The sequence below is a fragment of the Corvus kubaryi genome, unplaced genomic scaffold, assembly GCF_017639235.1.
Source record: "Corvus kubaryi isolate FWS band 111438036 unplaced genomic scaffold, C.kubaryi_AGA036_p1.0 65366, whole genome shotgun sequence".
Taxonomy (NCBI): Eukaryota; Metazoa; Chordata; class Aves; order Passeriformes; family Corvidae; genus Corvus; species Corvus kubaryi.
Window position 1 is genome coordinate 173,049 of NW_024581947.1, and position 19,025 is coordinate 192,073.

At 36.1% G+C, this 19,025-nt stretch overlaps 1 protein-coding gene and 1 long non-coding RNA gene across 3 annotated transcripts in view; one reads left to right on the forward strand and one right to left on the reverse strand.

Moving 5' to 3' along the window:
- Positions 1 to 19,025, forward strand: part of LOC121673364 (integrin beta-like protein 1) — a 134,413-nt gene that overhangs the window by 69,218 nt on the left and 46,170 nt on the right. For both annotated transcript variants that reach the window (XM_042046621.1, XM_042046622.1), the window contains exon 7: positions 1,335 to 1,481. In XM_042046621.1, the coding sequence (XP_041902555.1) occupies positions 1,335 to 1,481 (147 nt within the window). The remainder of the gene's footprint in view (positions 1 to 1,334; positions 1,482 to 19,025) is intronic.
- Positions 1,161 to 18,028, reverse strand: LOC121673365. The gene is made up of 3 exons (XR_006019191.1): positions 17,931 to 18,028; positions 6,252 to 6,255; positions 1,161 to 1,171 (listed from the first exon to the last, which is right to left on the reverse strand). It is a non-coding gene; the product is annotated as an uncharacterized LOC121673365 (long non-coding RNA).

Below are 19,025 nucleotides of genomic sequence, written 5' to 3' on the forward strand. Positions count from 1 at the left end.
GAAGGAACCTTAAAAATCATCTTGTTCCAACCCCTGCTATGGCAAGGGACACCTTCCACTAGACTGGGTTGCTCAAATCCCCATCCAGGCTTCCCTTGAATACTTACAGGGATGGGGCATCCATAGCTTCTCTAGGCAACTTTTTTCAGAGCCTCACCACCCCCACAGCAAAGAATTTCTTCCTAATAATCTAATCTAAACTCACCCTCTAAACAAGAGGAAGCTTGTTATGCTTTTGAAAAAAAACCCAAATGACTGGTAAAGAAAAGTTGTTTTGGGAAATTAATAAAACATATTCTGGGGAGCGCTCTGATGGCTACTGGAATGCTTGCTTCCTCCCATTTTATCCTTGTGAACTGACAAAATAATATGTTTTATAAATTAGTCTTAAAATGCAAGTATGGTTAGAAAGAGATAAAATGTCTGTAACTATGGTTTTCAAGAAGAGTATGGATAGAGAAGTGGACATTGGAGCAATGCTTTGGCCCTGTGTCCAATGAATGATGACTGTGTGAAAATTGTGAGAGATTTAATCTGCTGTCCAAGCTCATGGAAATAAACATTTGATTTTGTGGCAAGGAATGTTGTTTTGCTGATTCTCAAGCTTTTCTCAGTGCAAGGAACATGTTGTATTGCCAGAATGTCACTGCTTTACGCAAAGAGCATAAAGAGGGAGAAGGACAATGATCTTTGTTTTCTTAGTTTTTCTGGAGAAAAACTCAAGAAAAATTGGATATGTTTGCATTCATATAGAGGAAATGTACGTGCAGGGAAGAGTCCAAAACATGCAACCAAAACCCATATCCAACTGTCCTACTGAAATGAGAATTGATTATGTCCAATATTTCAATATTTTATTATTTGTATATCGCTGTAGTAGAAGGCACTGGATTGAGGCTTGGCATTGATGTGACATTTCTCTAGGGGATCATGTTGATTGCAAGTAGATAAAGGATGGTATTGATATATTTCTGAGAGAATATGCTGCAACTATGGTAGAAAAAGAACACAAATGAAATACTGCCTTATGACATTCCACTTTTCGAAACAGTGTTGAAATGTATATTTTTAATCCTTCTTCCATCCTTTGCATTAGATCACATGCTAAATGGCAAAACATCCCTTAAGGAAAAAACCAGAAAAGGGAATATGGCTCAAATGGAATGGTAGACTAGTGCTATTTTCAGAAACAAAAGTAGATATAGTGAATTGGCTGTATTTTTTGCCAGTCTAATTACTGAATGAAGCCCCAAGTTTGATAAAGTTCATCCAATTATGAGTTTTTTATACCTCATCAGAATGGAGGTTAATCTTGAATTGTATTCATTGGAAAGGTCATGGACAGTGTAATTGTGGAAGATGTGACTGTAAAGAAGGCTGGACTGGGAAAAGGTGTGAACATCCACGTTCATGTCCAATGTCAGTTGAAGAAAGTGCTAAGAAATGCCAAGGAAATTCTAATTTACCTTGCTCTGGAAGAGGTAAGCACATTTCTGGAAGAATTTTCTTGCCCTTTAAATGTACTTCCATTAAAAGAATATTAACAGATGTCCAGCATTACTAGTACTAAAAAATATGTACCTTCTTGGTTTGTTAATGAATCACACCCTGTGAGTTAGGAGAAGAGAGGAAAAGAATACAAAGGTCACCTATTTTTCCTGCTATGTGTTTTATTTTACGTATCTTAATGTTTATTTTGGATGTTTTCAAGGGTGCTTTGAAAATTGCCATAGTTTAATCTTGACTAAAGATACGTTAAAAATATGAATTTATTTTGTAAATTTTTTGACAAAAGCAGCATGAGATTTTCAGCCTGTGTAAAATGTTGTGCCACCATTGTGATAAGGACTGCTTGGATTTTCTCTGCTTAAGAAACTGCCCTTTAGGTGCAGGACTGACTTCTATAAAATGCAGCTGTGCTTCAGCACAGTTTGCTAGTTGGCCACTGGCTTTTCATTTGAAGCATTTCTTTGTGACACTGTAGCCTTTTCGAAAGCTTTGTCTAAAAATATATAGTAAGTCACTAAATACATGTTGCAAGCAATTTTTCTCAGAAGGAAAAGAACCTGCTAATTTTCCTCTGTAGCTGTGTGAAAATGTGGTTTTCTGCAGAGAGAAGAGAGAAAAGTAAATACAGGACAGAATATTGCTAGAACTGGTAATTGAAGTTATGAATTCTACCTATTTAAGTGTTTTCTGGGAAAGGTCTAAAGCAACTCTTGAATTACTGCATTTGACCCTTAATGTCAGTTCATTTGTGATTTATTCTTTCACTAATGCTATCTAACATAGTCAAAAATTGTAGGCTGTCTACCCAAGTTATGTCTGTGATAATTGTACTATTCTCCCCCTGTAATTGTCTAGCAGCTCATTTACTTCATAAATGTAGCATTAGGAGTATCTTAAAAGAACTATGTATTGACAGAATTGCTTGCTTTTTTCTTAATTAAGCTACAGTTTTCCAGTTAATTGTATCTCTCTTTTCCTGCTAAAATTTTTCACCAGAATTTTTGACTACAAGTTATTTGGAAAATAGGCATCTTTAGAAAATTAATATAATTTTATTGTTCATGTTTGCAAGAATGATAACTAAAAGAAAGAAGCATTGACTTTTGACTTACTTTATTTTTTTTAATACTGGATCTTTTTCTTCCTGCCCTTATGGATGCTGAATATCTCTTCTTTCATCTGCTGCACTACAAATTGTGTATCTTGAGAGCTTGGAGTCAGCTGATTTAATTGCATGATTTAATTGCATTGTCCTCTCTGAGAGTCAAATGACAAAGGACGAATGAAAATCATAAAACCGAGTTTAATTTTAATAAATATACAGTGTTGAATTCTTTAAATTAGGCATAATAAGAAGAGTAAGTTTAAAGATTTTAACATCAATGACAATATTTCTACCCTCTTGGCTATCTGAAAAAACACCTAATGATGCTGAGAATGTTCTCCTGTTGAGATACTGGCAGAAATAAGTAATTTGCAGGTGAATTCATTTGACTGAACGATCTGTTGGTCAAAATTTTCAAAAGCAGTATCTATGGGAACAAAAGGCTTAATGGGTAGTGGCTTTCACTGAACTTTGACTTCCAAACAAGAAGAGATCACTAAGGTGTTCAAGGAGTGCAAAAGGCACAGGTGTGGATTTAGGACATAGTGTGATAGACAACTGCTTGTTCCTAATAAAGGAACAAGAAATTCTGCATTCCAGGCTTGAAAAAAATTCCCCATGAAAACTTCCATTTAAAAATGGAAAATATTATCTTTTTTTAGTCCTATGAACAATTTTGTTTAAGAAATTGGGAAGATATTTTAGTCTACTCATCTGTGTTTTACTGGACAGTGTATTTTTTTTACCTTGGATTTACTCCATGGATTTCCCTTCCTTCCGTGATATTTTGGATATAAAAAAAAGTGTAAGAAAGTTTCTGAGCTGCTAAAGTAGGGGTTAGTTCCTACGAAAAATTGTCATTCGACTTGCGCAGTTAGACTCGGTGCCATTTTGAAATCTCACTGCTTGTCACGGGCAGAAGTGTGACACAAGCAAATGAAACAAAATAAGGTTTTCCAATCAAACACAATCTCTTTCAAGTCTTCAGGAGTGGGAAAGGCCATACACTTGTAAAAACATTCCCAATTTTTCTGATGTCCTTAGAGAAGATTGTGTGACGAGGAAAGGAAAGTTTGAAAAGGGAAAGGAAATGTTACCTTTTCCATCTGAAAATGATGGTAGAGGAACAGTAATCCTTGCACAGGTCAGTAATCCACTGCACTGCTGAGAAAGTTGAGTACTTATGTCCTTATTTAGTGGGAGCTTTTGGTAAGGCAGTTCACGTATGGAATAAGACACACAACAGGATGTCCAGAGATGCAGGTGCATGACTTTATGATTTTGCCATGTATAGTGTTTCCTTAAAGAATGTTTTCTGTTCATCTGTACCTCTTTTTTTAGATTTAGATACTCTTTTTGTCTTTAGCAATGGAAACTAAGAGAATTGGCACATCTCACACAGATTTTGAGAACCCTGGGTTCCCTTAACTATTAGTCATGTAATCTCAGCAAGAGAAAAAAAGGTGTAGGAGAAAAATAACAGTGAAAAAAGCATCTTCTTGTACCTTAAATGTATCAGGGGTACATAAATTTGTATTAAAGTTTTAGAGAACTAAAAAAATGTTAGGAAAAACACAATTAGACAATCACTATCTATAAAATGCTATAAATTATAATTTCTCAGTCTACATTTTGCTCTTCTGAGAGCAGATGAAAAGGTGAACTTGGTTTTCAGACTGTAATTCCCTTCCTGGTTTTCCCTGCTCACAGGAATAACAAGCTGTTTCATGGGTGCTGGTCGGCATGTGGGGAGAACAGAGAGGCTGCCAAAAACATATTACACTGAGGTCTTACATTTCTTAGCTGCTCCAGCAGGTGAAGGAGAGAGGAGGCTTCATATTGACATACTGCATAGTAAATGAAAATGTTTACATGCTAAAATGATGTTATAAAGACAGAGGAATTAGAAATCCTCTCAGTTACACCAATCAGGCTGCCTATACCATCAGTAGTTCCTGTTATATATAAAGTGAGAAAAGAAAATTTTGGGAATAAAAACACATTAAGTACTTTCCAAAAATTACTTTCCGTACAAAAGTCTTTTGAGGACGAGGAGCGATTCTAGGCATCTTCATTCATATAAAGTGAAGAATTGCTTCTACACTTTTATTCCCAAGAATGTTGATTTTTTTTAAACTTGCTGCATGACTTTTAACTGTAGATGTAATACTGTCATTTTTTTTCACAGTGAAAATCAGTTACTTTTAAGAGCACACTGTGCAGCAAGACCAGTGTCAGAGATAAAGGAAAAGACATACTAAAAAATCATTATGGTTAGAAATAAAGAAATACTATATTGTTATCAGGATTAAGGGAAAAGCCAAACCACTTTTCTCTTTAAAATGCACATCACTCACTTGAGTTTCCCCTTCAGGTACAAAGCAGATTTAAAAATAGTTTTAATAAAAAAGCCTTCAGGAAGAGAGCTGAAATTAAAAAGAGTAGGTTTTGAGAATAATAGATGAGAGGGGTTTTTAAAAATAATCTTGTTTTCCTCACTTACCCTTGGTGAACGCAGCCATTCCATGGAAGATTTCCAAAGATAGATAAATGAAAAATCTTCTTATTGGCATTGTCTTTTACCATTTAAATATATTTTCTATAATTGCTTTTAGTTATTTGCCACATGGAGAAAATGAAACTATTTCTTTATTGGTGAAGTTCCTCCTTACACCTGTGCTCTAACATTGGCTAACTGAAAAATGAAGGGATTTTTTGATTCTGTACTTCAAAAATTTCTGTTGTTTTTAAAAAGGCCCCTAAATCCCATTTTCAAAATACTAAATTATTAGTTCAAAAATTGTGTGGCATTTTGAAAGTTTACTGACAGAATTACTTTACAGTAACTTTGCTGTTTCTTCTCTATTTAAAATTATTAGATTTTGATTGACTTAATGGAAAAGCAACAGTGTTCAATGCATTATTAAAGATTCATTGTGTTGAACTAAGACAGAGAATAAATCCCTTGTGTTCTGTAATGCTATTGCCAGTCTGGCAAGATACCATCTCCTGAAGTCTGAAAACAAGGGTCAGTGGGGGCTCCAAAGAGCAGTGCCCTTGGCCAGTGCTTGCTGCAAAGACTTAATCCTTTTCTGGAGTATCTTGTGTGTACTATTGTATGATATGCACTTTATGCTGCTCTGAAGCATCTCATTGCATGCACGTTGTTGTTGTGTCAACTGTTGTAAATTCCAGTCGATACAACATGGTGAACATATGCAGAAGGAAAGAGGAACACACATAAGGAATTGTATCTGTGTAGTGACAAGAGTGGATGGAACCTAGATAAAAATAATGTGCTAAATAGCTGCCTAAAACCAGGTGTAACTATACAACTCTCTTCTGATCTTTGTGAAGTCTTACATGACCGACGGAAAACATGACATAAAATATTCAGCTTGTAAATAATTTTTGGGTTGGGTCATTAACTACTGTAGCTTGATATAAAGCTTTGAATTACATCATTCAGTGTATATTCAAGATTTTTAAATCTATACAAACTGTAGTGGTAATGCTGATCTCTCCCAACAGGTAAGTCCCTACAATTAGGTATGATGCCTTTAAAGGTTAGAAGGGCTGCTGGTGGCCTTTTGGTTTTTCTGTTACCACTGGAGCCTCATTGATTTTATGTCCTCACAGTCCTGGTTATTTTGTTCTAGGTACAGTTATTAGTTAAGGACTTTGGGGTCCCTCTCTAGTATGATATTGCCAAAACTGATCAACAAAAAAAGTTTCCTGTTTCTATTAGACACTTATAGAAAAACATTGCTTCTAAAACCTATGGCTTGTTGGCTTAGTAAGGGGAGATGATAGTGGAAGTTGCTATTTGAATAATTCACTATACTTTCTACATGACAGGATGGGGTCAGAGCAGAAAAGTGTAAACAATCCTAAGGTAAAGTCTAGGTTGCTACCCCTGCTACTAGCTCTTTACTGCAGCCTCTTATTATGCAAATTGTGCTGTTTAATTGAAGTGTAAATTACTCTAATGTACATCATCTCTGAATTTGGCATGCTGTTTTCATTCATTTTGTATGACCCCTGCATTCTGAAGGAGGTCTTAATTAAAGCACTATAGTCGACAGCCTGGCAGCAAGCAGCATTATTAGCTGGTGTAACAAGAACAGAACAGAAATTCAACTCATGTGTCACATCTCTAGCTTTTATCTCATCAACTTTGAGATCGAGCTCTTTTCTACATCTGTGTACTTCAAGCAGAGAGGCACTCTTGCTATGCACATGTTAATGCTGAATGAGCTGGCCTAACAGTATTCGTTACACAATTTGGAGTACTCTTATATGCTGGACTGGCACTCTGCACTCCACTTGTTGTCTGTTGAAGTCTAAGAAAGAAAAATAGAAATAAATCTTTGCATCCCACTCCTTTTAGATTTGGGTATCAATAGTTTAGATCACTGATTTTAAACAGCTTCTCTGATTCAGGCTCTGTTTGAGCCTTCGCTCTTAATTGAAGCAGGATACACTGGATGCTGTCTTTTGTTAGGAAGGCTTCTGAATTTTAAATTTTAATTCTTATCGGTTTTGGTTTTTTTTTTTAATCTGAAAGTATTCAGAAGCTCAACACTTCAGTTTTTCTTTGTATAGGAAGCTACATATTTGTTTGTGACCCACCTACAGCACTCCTTGCTATTGTTTTTACTTTATACTGTTGTGTTTTTGGGAGACATCAAGTAGGGACAGAGGAACTAAGGGAAGACTAAATCAAAAGAACATTTCATTTTTTCAGTGAACCCTTACTTGCAGTGCTTATAACTCAGTAGTAAAAAAAAATGGCTCATAAAGTACTTTGTTTCTGCATAAGTGCTTTTTAATCTGTTCTGGTAGAAGCAGGGTGTGTTGGAAGATGTCTGTTTCTGAGATTTAGGTGATATTCTAATAGTGAAGTAATTCTGTAATAGAATTTATTACTGTTCTGAATTCTCTCACTTGTTTTCATGGTGAGAATTTTGAGAAGCAGTAAAGAATTGAGGAAAAGTAATATATCTGGTTCAGGATGATACTTAGGAATTAAGGCTGTGGGATAAAAGCCCAGTATAAAAAAAGGAATCTTTAAACCATGGATGCCACCTCACCAACCAGAATAATTTGACACGCTCTTTTTCAATGTAGCATGTTTTCATTAAAATATATTTAATTTTATTCTCACCAGTAAGAAAGGCAGTAAAGGACAAAACAAATTCTGATGTTTAAATGAATATGAAAGAGGCCAGATCAATTATTTACATACGATATATCTGATTATTCATATGTGATACATTAGTATGTAATTACTTACTATGAGTGTGGTAGGTGTCCACTACAGACCATCTGATCAAGAAAGGATGTAAATGAAGCTTTGCAGTCCTTCTTAGAGCTGAAGAAAGCCTCAAGGTTGGAGGCCTTGCTAATCACAGCCAACTTACAGTTTTATTTCTAATGAGGCATATGCCTATTGGAGTGTATTTGGAGGCACTGGTTTAGGTAAGGTTAATCTGAAGGGTAAGAATGGTTAGGGTACAAAAGACACAAATCTATAAAATAGCAGACCTACTGCTCAGGGAGGAATGTGTTTTTCTGATGGCTGTAAGCAATGACAACGTGAAAGATACCTGTTATTTTCTCAGTCAGTGCCTCTGAAATGCTACCACCTCTGGACACATTGCAAATTTCTTTTTGTGTGTGATGTTGTCTTCCTCATTCTTGTTCCCTTGATTGTAATTCTTTCTCCAGCAAAGACCTCTTTCATCCGTGAAAGACATCTGTGAAAGACCTTGAAGGCCAGGACTGCCTTCTTTTTGACAGCTAGCTATCTTCTGTACATAGTCTCTTCTGTATCCCAGTCTTGATTAATCTTCTTTGCCTATATCTCCCCATTTCAATTGGCATGATTCTCCTTTGCTGTTCTTCTAAGTGTCAGTGTTCAGTGATTGTTAGTGTGTCTTTTTTTAGTTGACCTTTTTTTCAGGCACCCCTGTTTTTTTCAAATTTTTTGAACTTGATTTCTTTAGCAGAGCAGGGAACATAATAGAGAACACAAACCAAGAAAAAAAATGATATTTGCCTTTTGTTTATATAACATGAAAGTCTCAATATTGAAATCGTTATCCAGAAAAACAGTATGTGAGAAATAATAGTTTTGCCTAAAACTGTGTGTGAATTTGGGTTAAATCTTCAGTGCTTGCTCTATTTGCAATCCAGTGAGATATACAACTGTAGATGATGACTATATTTTAGAAGAATTCACCTATGTATTAATATATGTAATAGATCACTGTATTAAATTATCAAGCCAAATTATGCTGTTTACAACTGAAAGAACATGGTTAGTATTCAAAATGTTCTGGCAAAGCTTTGCATAAGTGGATACTTGCGAGACTTTGCTACAGGCTGGCAATTTTAGAATGTTTTCCTGTATTGGATTGCTGTAATTATCATAACTGCCATTACCTAATCAAAGACTGGACTGACACTCATTTATGCTAGACTTCCTCTTAATCTTTTGTCTGGTCTGTCTCTTTCATTTGATTAGACAGTGAGCTGCAGATAGACCCGCAACACATCAAGGCCTCTGATGGATGGTATGTGCTTATAGAGCCTAGAAAGCAAATACATTGTTGTCAGTGCTGGACAGAGAAACTGCATGCTCTTAAGCAGTAAATCCTGTCAGTCAGAGATTTGAGGTGGAGTTTTTTTAGTTTCTGCTGAAGGATGCCTAACATACATTAAATATCATTGCTTTTGATATCATAAACTAATTTGTAAGGTGGTAGAATGTAAGCTATGCATTTCAGTCAGAGAAGATATAACCAATTAAAATTAATAATATTTTTTAAAGTAGCTTAGATTTTTTCTGCTCCAAGTTATCCTATTTTGGTTCACTTCAAAAAGTGGTGTCTGACCAGAAGTCAGGATTTATGAACGTCTTGAGTACTTGCAGGGATATGGGAATAATTCACACTGATGAAAAAATTATTCATTGCAATGTGCAAGGGTAATTGTAATATGCTTTTGCAATGCATACAACGTGAGACATAGATGCCAGTTCATTTTGTATTTCTGGAAGTGACACAGCTATTTAAAATGGAAGTACCTTTAAGTACCTTCTCTCATGACTTTGGTATATCAACTGTTTTTAGTTTAATCACAGTAACAGGAGACATTCCAAAAGAATCTCTGTTGGAAAAAAGAAGCAAGTGAGATGTGTGCAAATGTTTATGTGGGAGAGCTGATTAGATTTTACAGCTTGTTTACTAGAACAAATATCTCCTGTAAAGTCATGAAGTTGTATGGTACAACAAAAACTGAGATTAAGGTCTGTATTGTCCAAAATGTTTACTCATCCCCTTAAGAAATGTATGTATATTGAAACATTAGTGCATGAAGTCAACTTGCATTTGGAAATGCAGAACTGACTTGTGTGTGCACAACAGAGTCAAGTCATCATGTTAGATAGATGCTAGCTATTGTAAAAACACAGAGGACTATTCTGGGTGAGGTTCATCTCAAATTTATCTAGACATAAAAACATGAGATACTTCAGCCTTTGGTTTTGGTGGAGTGATATTTTTTTTTAAATCAGAAGCAATTTGCCCATTTCTTCTATATTTCTGTGTTACTCTAAGATGAATTGTCATAATTCATACTTTACCATACTGTCCTTAAAAGAATTAATATTGGGCTAACATTTAGATGCCTGCATTTGGGTTCTATGGATCATGCCAATTTATGAAATTATTTACCCCAAATGTAGTGTCTTTCTTTAGTTTAAATAAAGTTAATAGAAGTCTGCTGGAGCAAAGAACTTCTGCTGCTGATATGCAGATAAGAGTCGTTTCCTGAATACTTGTCATTTGTAGAGTGTTTTGAGCTGCCTTGGCAGTGACATCTCTACTAGTAAGTTAAATAGTTCTATGGATCACCCTGAGGCACTGCAATCTGCTTGTCTGTAAATTTGGATTGCTAGAACAGCCACTGGCCCACTTTTGCCCTGTGCCAGCTAGTATTCTCTCCAAACAGCTCCTGATTATAGTTCAGGAATTAGTGTGGGCTAGTCACTGGTCCCAGTAGGCAGTCTGGAGGAGGCCACCTTCATGGAAGACCCCTTGATAGTACAGATGCCATTTCTTCCATGCCAGTTGGCCTCATTGCCGGGGAACTGTACCAATCCCATTTAATTGACTAGTAAAGGGACATCTATCAAATACTGTACTGTGGTTACTCTCATGAAGATTGACTTTCTTTCTGCACTGAGGTTGGTGTCTAGGTCTAGGAAGCCCTCAGGAAAAGATGAAAGAAAGACAAGAGTTTCCAGCACACGATGTCAAGGACCCACTGCTTACTCTGAACCTGTTACTTGCTCTGTGCCTTTTTCAAGGCAGCAACTTGTGTAAAATAAATGGATCAGTTCTGACCCAAAACTGATTTTGTGTAGTGTGACAGATGATTAATAGGTTTCCATGTTGATTGAGTAATTTGATTTCTTACTTCTTTTGTGCATATGAAAATTTTTACTTAAAAATATCTGAAAGACCCTGAAAATTCAAATAAAACCAATTTTTAAGCTGAAAACTGTTAAGGATTGCAAGTATTAAGATTGCTGGTGAAAACCATGATGTGTTTTTCTAGGCTCTGCTTTTTGGAAAGAAAGCCTGGACTTGATAGAATAATTTTAGAAGTGCAACTTTCTGTGGCAAAAATGGCCCCCCCCCTTTTTCTTAACTGGATTTAGGCCTGACCAAGTTCTAACCTAATCAATGCTTACTTGCTTATCTATTTTGTAATTTCTTGTTTGAGGAGTTCATTATTTCTCTGCAATTTTGCTATTTGTTTTGCATTTTGCTATGTTGTTCTTATGGTACAAAATTAGTTATTCCACTCCCATGGTAACTGCATATCAGTAGGGTATTTGAAGCACATAGGGACAAAGGTTAAAAGTTTCTTCAAATTCTGTTATGAAGAAAGCCAATAAAAAGCTAAACCAACTTTATTTTTCTGGTAGTCAAAAATAAACTTACATGTTTATATCAATAGTTATGTTCTGCTTTATTCAATTCTGAAGTGCTGTTTGCCAACTTTGCATGAAGCACTGACTGGTACATTAGAGATACAGGTATTTCTAAGAGTCAGAACACTATAAAGGTAATTTATTAAGTCAGTTAATCTCATTTTCAAAGTATGTAGGCTTTCCTATCAAGAACAAATGTCCATCTTTCTTTTAACAAACTTTTAGAAGTTAATACATTTAGCAAATGGTGAATTTAAATCAACATGACTTTGATATTTAAGCTGAACTTCTACTCTGTTACTTTCAGAGGGTGCTTCTTTGGTGTGAACATACATAGTGATCAATATGTGATTTATAAGGAAAAAAAGCATAATATCTTGCACAAGCACTTTCTTTTCTGATAAAAATAAGAAGGAAATGTTGTGAGTTGCTGTTAAGTAAGAATGTCTGTAAAAAGATGTTCTTTAGAGTTTTAAGTCTATCAAACACGAAGCAACATTTTTTGTGGATAGTGCTTAAAGTATTTTGTTCCCTGTGATTTTGTAAGCAATTGCATTCTTTGCTTTGCCTAGGAAAACTGAAAAGACAGCACAAGCACCTTGAGAGAGAGATGTATGAAATTGTTTCCCTGCTTTTACATGCTATTATAGATATTTGTGTATTATGAGACCTGAGTCCAGACTGGATTAAATATTTTAAATGGAAGAAAGGAACATGGAGAGAAGTGCAGTTGGGGGGAGTATTGGCTCTTGATCACTCATTGAGAGTTTTTGCAGTTATCAGTGAATAGTCGGAAGTATAGTTAACAAATAAAAGCCTAAACACTTTCTAAAATCTTAGTTAGATATAAGTCTAAATATTTATATGAAATTTTGGGCAATAACTCTAAGGTAAACTTGTTTTCTGCAGTTTATGTTTGGGGAAAACTTGTGCAAAGTTCAGAGACAATTCAAAATCAAGAAAAGTCAGGCTGAAAGCTTATCTCCATACTGAGAAATCGCTAATAAAAGTCTTCTTCCTAGTCAAAATCTTTGTCCCAGAATTTGTGATTCTTTCTGACACAAGGTTTCACAAAGAGGAACTAGAAATTGCTGTAATACCTTATGTCATTTTTGTTTCCTGAATGCCACTAATGCACTTCTTTTACAGGAACTGCTGAAGTTTTTCTAAGCAATAGGCCTGTGGGTTCAAATGCTCTGCCCTTTCCTTGCCACCTTCGTTTATCCAGTGCTCAGAATACTTTCAGGAGACAGCTTTGTCAGTTCTGTTAGGAAAATTATTTTTTGGCACACTTGAAGTCAGATATTTGTCCATGTCTTTGTTCTTTTTAGTTTGTCATCTAAATCACATTTCATAAAGCCAATAAAGGAAGACATGACCCCAAAAAAATAAGTTCTTCTGATTAAATCATACTTTCAGTGAAATTTACTGTTACCTCAGCTCTCCAGTTCTAAAATTTAAAGCATAATGTTGGGTAAAACCAAGCAAAACAACTGTCTTACAATACAGCTTTCCAGAAAGACAGATAAATACCAGGTTCAAGAAGCTGCTGTTTTGTAAACATAATAATCCTTGCTGAATCTGGTCCCTCTGAGACATTGAAGCAGAGACAGGCAGGCAAATCATAATAAACATTACTGGTATTATTTGAACCTTTGGATTTTTTGGTTGTTTTGAATGGGTTTTTTTTGTTTCTTTGTTGGTTTGTGGGGTTTTTTTTTCTCTCACGGGTCATAGTCATGGTTTTACAGCTAGAATATCTGAAGACATGCTGCTCCTAATTTTTTGCAAAGTGCAATATGTACTTTATTTCTCATATGTACTATAATAAATGATCAGCATCTACTTTGCTTATTATAAATCAGTCATTGCCTAATTACATGTTTCAAAATGACAGCACTTTAACAATGAATGTTTTTGAAAAGTTGTGGGACAGAGAATTTAATGTGAAGCTATGTGTCTGGTGGGGTCCCTTTATCAGTTTACTCAAGAATCTTTTAACAGCATTTTCTGCCTCATCGATGCAGGCCAACATAGGAGCTGTGCGTTAGGAGTTAATTTGTTAACAACAACCCTTTGATTGCTATACCATGTCTTTCTTCTCATTGTGAGAGATGTCCATTTAGTACCTATGCCAGTACTGTGTGTTTATAAGGCTGTGGAACACACACACAAAAAATCCTTCTTTCTAGGTGGATTATGAACCTAGTCTGTTATTTCCCACTAGGGACTTGTTTCCAAACATAAGGCAATGATTAAGAATAGACATTGAAGAGAAACGTGCAACTTAACACCTTGTTTCAAATTTAGAGATTTCTTTTTGAAGAAATGACCTTTGGACTTGTTTGCAGTGTGTGAAAGTGGCAACCTTACCCCACCTAGCAACTTACAAACAGTGCTACTTATTGTTATTGCCGGTAGATGGCATTCTTTATATTAACTAAATAACTTAAAAGTTTGAAAGTTTTTTGTCAGTTTGTTTTGGGGTTTTTTTTGCAGGGAGGGAGGGTGGATGATAGACATTTACTTTTCAGGGTATTCATGGAAATCATACATGACTGCTGTTTTGAAATATCTGTCAGAATTCCTTACTTTAATTCAGCTAAGCAGTCTTCTTTTTTTTTTTTCTTTCCAAAATGAAAATAATTATGGAATAATGGAATGATACAAATTCAACTCACGCAGTAATTTTTACTTTTATATTGGGTGAGGAAAAGGAAAGGGTTTTTCTTTTCCTCTTTTGGGAGATAGAATATTTAATAGAGAGTTTAGAGTTATATATTACTGAAGCTTTCATTCTAGAAAACTTCTTTTAAGAATTTTTTTCTCCTGTATTGCTTACTGTCTGCAACACCTACAGACTATAGACCCAGCCATTTCTTCTGTAGCAGATCTGTGGCAGAACTGAGGGAATAACTCAGTGACCCAAGACCAGGTATAGTTTATAGCTCTTCAGCTGTTTGGTTGGGTTTTTTTTGCCTATTTGAATGCTTAATCCAAAGCCCACTAAAGTTAAAAAGGAGATGTATATCGGCATCAGAAATTTTGTGGCCTGTTCCAACACACACTGAAATCAGAGGGCTGCTTTCAAAGAAAGTTATGTTGATGGAAGTTAACCAGAAGATTTTTCATGCATTAATCATATTGGAATCCATGGCCTTTGCAATGAAAAATGAACAGCTGAAGTGTAAAAGATATTTCAAGATCCATTGAAATTCAAAATGTATTGCATATTCCAGTGCGTAATCCAGATATTGATCATTGTGGCTTTTGCCTGTGCTGAATGTTTATTTCACAGGCACCAACAAGTAAATAGGACCCTGAGGTTGTGTGGACTAAAATTCTAATTTTCCCAGCTGGGATACTGGAACACAGTGCCCTTGGTTCAGTTTGCTATCATGTGTGGACACATTCCATTACGTTGTGCCTGTAAAAGTGATCTGTATCCAGATGTGAGCTCGAGGAGAGTGTGAGCAGCAGCCTCTCAGATTCTGGGCAAATGAGCCTCCTCTGGCTGGAGGAGGTACTGCCAAATGCAGAACACCTTCCAGCTACCAACTATTAGTGACAACGAATATGTATCTATGAAATAATGAATTAATGCCAGTGATGGCTCAGTTTCTAAACCCAGCCTTTGAATTGCAGTGACTTTCAGTCCTTAATAATGTACAGCTGTGTTAAACAGAAGAGCTAAGTTGATCTTCTCTGTGCCACAGGGTCAATTGACCTGGAAAGGCTTATACCCCCTAACTCTGAAGAAAAAAGTTAGACTTTTACCTGAGTGCACATTTGTGCTTACTGGGAGAAAAATCTGTTATTCCCAGGACTATCAGAAGTCCTGTGGGTTGTGACCTGGTTGCAGTGGTGATTCTTGTCACAACCCTGTAGTTAGAGGGCCAAGTTGAGACCCAGGGAAGAAGAAAGATATTTTAACTATGTTTATGATTATGCACAAAATGCCTATGGAAAGAATATTCAGGTTGTCAGTAATGCTCTGCTGCTCAGAGGTTATTCCATTTACCCAGTCTTCATTGGAAATGACCTTCAAAAATGGTGCTTTCTTAGTGAAAATACTACCTCAACACATAAGGAATCACATTAATTTTATGTAGGTATTTATCCCCCACTGCAAAAAGGTTCAGATTTTTATACAGGACATGCACTGGGGCACAGTTGAAGAGTAGCCCAAAGTGTCTCCCACCCTTTAAAGTTTCATATAAGCTTTGAGTGAACTCTGAAGATAAAGGGATTTAATATAAACCAGAAATACCACAAATATATGCATTTCTATGTATGTAATGACATACTAGAATTCTGTTTTCTGCTTTTCTGTTGAATTAGAGGTGCAATTTAATATTTGTCAACTAAATTTGATTTAATATCCTAATCGATGCCTATGCCAAAAAGCACTGACTACTAATCGTCTTTATCATTATTGGATTGATATTTAACTTGAGTTGGCATACAAATGTTACGAATTCTGGATCTTTTCATTCAAGTTTTTACCTCTAGTAACATTTTTTGAGCTTGTGCCCAGATGAGTAATAGTTTTGTTCTATTAGTTTCAGCATGTTTTAATACTTAAAAGCTGTTACCATAAGGAAGAAATATGCTGTTTTTTTCCCCTCTTCTTCTGGATGTAGAAAGAATGAGATAGCTAATCTGAACAGCCTGAACTTTATTTTGTATTAAGTATCTTTTTGTTTCACATCACAGATTCCAAGATATTTTTTGATACCTGAGTGTGACCTTAGCTGATCACTTAGCAATTGGAATGTGATGCCTAATTGATTATCATATAATACAGATATTTGCAAGAAGTAATCAACTTAGAGGCCTCTTGGTCTTGGATATATGAAGCAGTCAATTTGTTAATTAGCTTCCTGCACTGACTAGTCATAGATGACTGATTTTTGATTGGAGATATCACCATAATCTTATGGTCAAGAAGGTATTGTCCAGTATTTGTGAGGATACAGGGGAACAGTAATTGAATAATAAACATTCAATCATAACTTTATAAGAATTTTCAGTAATTAAGACAGCAAAAATGGTAATGGTGCATAGAGGTAAATCATAAGAAGTGTAAATATGGCTCTTATCATTTCCTAAGCCTTAAGAATTCTTTGGTGGCAATGTCAAAAAAGAAAGATGCAGGAAAAAAAAGTCTGAAAAGACAGAAGGAAGGGCATTAAAAATATAAATACAAATGTATTAATTAACATTAACACAGGTTTTTCAGAGGTCTGAAATTAAATGCATTATGATGAGCACTTGCACCTAAATCAAAGCAAGTTGTGCAAAAATCTGTCACCTGTAGAATTATCTCACATGCGAAACTTCAGTTATTAATTACAATTCCATTCTTGGGTCATCTCAGTGAATATATTTACAGTAATTTACAGGAATTTCAGAGAAAATCTCTCATTCCTGATGTTGAGCACTGCCAATCTTATGTGCATCTTGAAGAGATCATCAGTCTTCTGGGCAGGAAGCTTGAACACCAGTAAACTTACAAATTGTATCAGTTTCTATTGAGATCAGGTAGATCATTTATCAGATGACAAACTTTCAAGGATGATCTAATAAGCAGGTACTCTATAGAAAGAAAAGTGTTCTACAAGGGTTCATTCTCCTGTTCAGTTTTTCTTGCTTAACTTCTAAATACTTAATGATTAGAGTTATTTTCATTAGAGCAAACAGTTATGAAACTTGACATGATGTGTTTAGGTTAGCTAGACCTAGCTGCAGTGCAAAGAGAACATGCAAACATAGCCAGTGGTAAGTAATATCTTAAATAAGATCTGAGGCTCCTTTAGGGGCGGATGATAACTCATACTAAGTGAGTGACCTTATAAACAGTGCTTACTGATGTGGAATTGCATATTGACTGTCATTTTGTCATGTGGCATGTATCTGTATTTCTGAAGAGCTTTCTCAGATGTGGTTCTTCCTCAATAGGAATGACTCATATCATCACAAATTGGATATTGTGACATTTTCAGGTGTTATTCCATCTTGTCCATCTAGCTTGGTGTTGTACTCTTCAGAGTATTCAGTATGAACTGAATCAGCAGGGTGACATAATCTTTTCTAGATTAATTTAAAAGGATTGTGGAGCAATATATCATTTAGATAACGGAGAGTTCTAATGATTTATGCTACTTAAAATCCATTAAAATAGAAATTTTTCTCCTCAGAGAGGGGTGACTTCTTGACAGCTATCTTTTAGGACATAGAAAAAGGCTGTATCACCTCCATACAGCAGGTTTTCTTTGGGGTCTAACATGCCTAGATGTCCAGTGGTGGAACATTGTCACGATCCGCTAATGCAAGCGGGGGTCGTGATGGTTCGTTTATCGATCTCAGAGTGTAAAAGGACACAAGAGATTTCAGTTTTAATCAAAACAGTGCACCTTTATTAAGTGCCCACAACACAGTAATGCAATAGAAGAGAGTAAGAGAGAGAGAGAAAAACAAAGTAGAGAGGGGGAAAAAGAGGGGCAATAGCTACCAACGGATGAGACGAAGTCCTCGTGGTCTTCTGCCAATAGATTCGTCTTCTTTCCGTGGGGAGATCTCCTGCTCAGTTATTTCAGAAGATCCCTTTATAGTCCTTTTCAGAAGCGAGGGGCAACTGGCCAAGAGGTTGGGAAATCTACAGCCGTTGTTATGGGGTCCGTTGCTTTGGGAAGCAGGTACAGGGCAGACGTACAAGACAGGTGTACCGGAGAGGTGTACAGGACAGGTCATTCCTTTCCACTTCAGCGCAGTCCTTCCCGCCTGGGCAGCAAGAACGGCGCAGTCCATTGTGACCTGCACTAATTTTCCTCAGGAACGCGTACCAGTTCCCAGTGGGCACACCCGTAGGCAACACTTGGCAGACAATCGCACCTCAGCCAGGCCAGGACTGCTGTGTTCAGTCTCTGTCTTCGGCGATGATCGTGAGGCAGATGAGGGATTTTCGGACCATCTCTTACAAACATTTAGTCATAGCTAAGGTGGATGACTGTAGGCATTGTATTTTCAAATGTAAAACTAAATTTTCATTTATCTTGCTTGTGCCTCTATAAGAATTCATATCTTTGAGCAGATGAGTGGAATTTACTTACACAGATATTCACAGAATCTCCATATTGCTGCATGTCTATTGTTTTAAATTTAGGGTAAAGTTTGGCTCAGAAAACCAACAGAATTTTTCAGTCTTCTTCCAGAGGCTAGTAAATCAGCCAGTCAGGGACATGATTACAGTCTTTGCATGGAATTACTTTGTGTCCGTAAGGATTGTGCAGTGCTAAAGGCAATGCACTCTGCATTATATTACAGAGAACCTTACTGTTTCTAAACTCTTCTGTCAGAATCCTAAGTGCATTGTGCCTCATGCCAAAAACCTTGCAAGGCTGACAT